This window comes from Triticum urartu, chromosome 5A, assembly GCF_056163025.1.
Source record: "Triticum urartu cultivar PI428250 chromosome 5A, HENAU_Tu73, whole genome shotgun sequence".
Classification (NCBI taxonomy): Eukaryota; Viridiplantae; Streptophyta; class Magnoliopsida; order Poales; family Poaceae; genus Triticum; species Triticum urartu.
The window spans coordinates 563,818,239-563,822,222 of NC_141877.1; the positions used below are offsets into that span (position 1 = coordinate 563,818,239).

The window sequence follows — 3,984 nt, forward strand, 5'->3', positions numbered from 1 at the left end:
CTATCCTTCAGCATGCAAAAACTGTTGTAAAAACAAACGGACTTGCTAAAAATTGTGTTTCAATATTTGCGTATCTTTATCATTTTGTAAAAGAAAATGTTATAGTATAATTGGATAATAGAAATTTCATTGAGATACTAAAAATAAACACCCCAAAAATCAATTGCGCATACTTTTGTCAATGACGAGAATCATGCATTTTCCACTAGATTAACATAGAAGATTGTACCCCACACGATAAGAGAAAACTGTTCTAATAGTCAAAGTAAAGAGAAATTGTTTTCCATTTGCAATATATATATATATATATATATATATTAATCTATTAATAATATGTATCAACGGTACATCATATATGGAACATCCTCTCCCGCTGTCGACAAGGCCGGCGGAGTAACTGTTTTTTAAAGAGGGATTTTTTACAGTAACTGTTATGAAACTGAAATGTTTAGTTTTGCAAAGCAGGCCTATAAATAGGTCGCCCGATACTTGGAAACAGAAGGCAGGTAATCGCCTGAATAAAGCAAAATACAGATAACCCTCGTCAGTAAGCAAAGGCATCGCACATATTTTGCGGCACAACTTTCTCCTCCCTCCAGACGCCACCAGAGACCAGACTTACTACCAGAAGGTCAGCCATCCCGGCAGGCCCCACGCGTCAGCCTGACGAACCGCCACACGCGACCCCCAACCGCCGAGAAGCCTCCTGAATCTTCACTTCCTCTCTCGCGCCATCCCCCGCCCCGTCCTGTCCCCTCTCCTCTCCTTAAAACTCTCCGCCCCACGCCAGCTCTCACCGCACCGCCGCACAACCGCACCGGCAAAGATACAACCAAGGCGACACGTGCTCTGCTCCGGGACTCCGAGCCATCCCATTCGATCCGTGCACCGCCGTAGAGGAGAGGAGAGGGAAGGAAGACCGAACGCCGACGATGTATTTCCGGCCGCCGCCCAAAGGCCCCGAGTGGGGCGGCGACGCGGAGGCCGGGCAGGCGGCGCGGCCGCTGTACCCGATGATGCTGGAGAGCCCGCAGCTGCGCTGGGCCTTCGTCCGCAAGGTCTACACCATCCTCTCCATCCAGATGCTGCTCACCATCGCCGTCGCCTCTGTCGTCGTCTTCGTGCGCCCCGTCGCGCTCTTCTTCGTCTCCTCCCCCGCCGGCTTCGGCCTCTACATTTTCCTCATCATCCTCCCCTTCATCGGTACGTTACGTTTCGCGCGCAATCTCAGATCAGTTCCCCGTTACCATTGCTTGTCAGACATGATCGATCGCTACTCTGCTCTGTTTTCTTCGATGTGACTGACGCTCACCGTGTCCGTGTGCTTGGAACTGCAGTGCTGTGTCCTCTGTACTACTACTACCAGCGGCACCCGGTGAATCTGCTGCTGCTGGCGCTCTTCACGGTGGCCATCAGCTTCGCGGTGGGGCTGACCTGCGCCTTCACCAAGGGGGAGGTGATCCTGGAGTCGGCGATCCTGACGGCGGTGGTGGTGGTGAGCCTGACGGCGTACACGTTCTGGGCGGCGAGTCGCGGGCACGACTTCAGCTTCCTGGGCCCGTTCCTGTTCGCGGCGGTGATGATCCTCATGGTGTTCGCGCTCATCCAGGCCTTCTTCCCGCTGGGCCGCATCTCGCTGATGGTCTACGGCGGGCTGGCGGCGCTCGTCTTCTGCGGCTACATCATCTACGACACCGACAACCTCATCAAGCGCTACTCCTACGACGAGTACGTCTGGGCCGCCGTCGCGCTCTACCTCGACGTCATCAACCTCTTCCTCTCCCTGCTCACCCTCTTCAGGGCATCCGATTCCTGAAGTGCCTGCGTCTCCTGCCATAGCGTAGCGTAGCCCCTCCTCCTACCCTACCCCTGTAATCCTGTCCCTGCCGTTACATCACGAATGTGCTTCGCTTATGTGTGGAACAATTTATTGTAAATTAATTTTGACTTGTTTTACATAATTTGGTCTATGTAACTTTGTAGTCTGCCAATATCAATAACTTTGTGCTAGCTAAGAGCATCTCCAGCCGTTGGCCCTAGCCTAAAATCGCCCCTTAGGGTGAGCCGGCGCAAAAAATCGGTCTGGGGATGAGTTGGTCCCCAGCCGCCGGTTCCAGGGCCGTCCCAGGCGTGTTCAAAATTAGCCCCAGAACCATCCCAGACGCGTTCAAAACAATTAAAAAATATAGCAAAGTTCAAAGTTAAGCATATATTACATTAAAAAAAGCGGGTTTTTATCACGTAATATATATTATTAAAAAAGGAACTGGCTAAATGCGAGTCGTCGTCGTCGGCGTCGCCTATGCGGACTGGTGTCGGCGGCGCGGCACCGTCGTCACTGTCTTCGATAATGACGATTCCTCCTTCGTCGCGACCTCGACGGCGCGGCGCGAATCGCCGCAGGGCGGCGCACTGGCGTTCCCTCGCCATCTTCAAGGAGTCCGTGCGCGCCCATTCTAAGGCCGCGTCGTCATCGAACTCAACGTCGCCGCCGTGCTCCGTCTTCACCAGCGCCAGGTCCGGCTCCGTCTTAGACTTGACGAAGCGCGAAGGAGCCGACGAGGAGGCGAGCCGGCCGCCCTCATTGATGACGATGCTGGCGCTGCGAGTGCGCCGGCCGAGCGGCGTCTTCGCCGCGGGCTCGGCCTTGACGCCGAGCAGCGCCGGACGAATGTGAGGAAAAGCGGGAGGAGGAGGAAGAAGAGAAGGCGCCGAACCTCCTGGGCAATCATTACCCATCGCGTCGGCGGTGAGCCGTGGCCGTGGCGGCCGCCCTCGCCGGTGGGTATGCCAACGGCGGGTCGTTGCCGCCCTCGAGGTACGTCAGAACGCCCTTGAGGGTGCGGCCGGGGACACCCCATCACAGGTGGCGTCCCTCGCTGTTCTTCAGGCCGGCCACCACCGGCGCGCTGTTGGTGGACGCCATCCTCTGCTGCTGTCGGCGCTGGAAGTACGCCGTACACGCCGCTATGTTATCGGCAGCGTACTCAGGGAGGACGAGCTGGGCGTCGGTGAGGGAGGCGCGCACGACGTCGACCTTGTCGGCGAAGTAGCTCGGTTTTGCCACGACGTCGGGCAACGGAGGAATGGGCACTCCCTCGTTGCTGAGTCTCCACCCCGTTGGCTCGGCGCACATGTCCGACGGCGCCGAGATATTCGCCTGGAACAGGAGTCAAGACTCCTGTTCGCGGAGCGAGCGGCGGCCGAAGCCGTTGGCCGCGGCCTTATCTCCGGGGAATAGTTCGGTCATCGGGAGAGGGAGGGCTCGACGGTGGCGCTCGGGAGAGGGAGGGCTCGGCGGCGGCTCTCGGAAGAGGTAGAGAACGGATTAGGGTTGGTGTGGCTGGTGTGGCTAGAGGCGAGGGAGTCCACCGGCTTATATAGCGGCGCTGTCTCGTGTGTACGCGTGCGAGGGGGAAGAGGCGTCGGCGCGCCGCCCCGTGACGCGCCGCCCGTGAGGAATCAATGATAAGGCTGACCGGCGGCAGCCTTGTCATTGATTTCTCGCAGAAAACCGAGGCGTTTGGGGAAAACGACGCGCGGTGTCGCTGACGCGGCGGGCTCGTGGCTTTTTGGCGTTAAAACCGCTCGCCTCGACGCCCGCGAGCGCCCCAGCGCGCCGGGTTCGGTCTGGGTCCGCCGACGCTAAATTTCGCTCAGGCCAATGAAAATCGGACTTCTAGAGATACGACTGGTTGATTTTTCTGTACCGGCATGAAAAAAATACCAGGGAAGACCTTTCTTGGGGCACGGATGAAGATGGCTCTAACTGGCTCTGTTTTGGCTGCCGCGTCTGCCTCTGGTAAAAGAGATAAAAATGTTCTGCAACTTCCCCTGGCATCTATCGTCTTATCTTGCGGCTTGGGCGTGTTGTCGTCGACGCGAGCTGCGGGGTGAGGAAGCCAGGAACAGGATCATGTGCTCCTGTGTTCCTCGGTGTGTGCGCTTGGGGCTTGGGCCATATAGAATTCTACTGTACTCTAC

The 3,984-nt window shown here is 56.8% G+C and overlaps 1 protein-coding gene across 1 annotated transcript; it reads left to right on the forward strand.

Annotated features, from left to right (window-relative positions):
- Window positions 1-752: 752 nt before the first annotated feature.
- On the forward strand, window positions 753-1,975 carry LOC125529449 (protein LIFEGUARD 2). Its single transcript, XM_048693857.2, has 2 exons — window positions 753-1,203; window positions 1,338-1,975. Exons 1-2 carry the CDS (start codon window positions 933-935, stop codon window positions 1,814-1,816), a joined length of 750 nt encoding a protein of 249 aa, XP_048549814.1. The 5' UTR covers window positions 753-932; the 3' UTR covers window positions 1,817-1,975.
- Window positions 1,976-3,984: the final 2,009 nt, after the last annotated feature.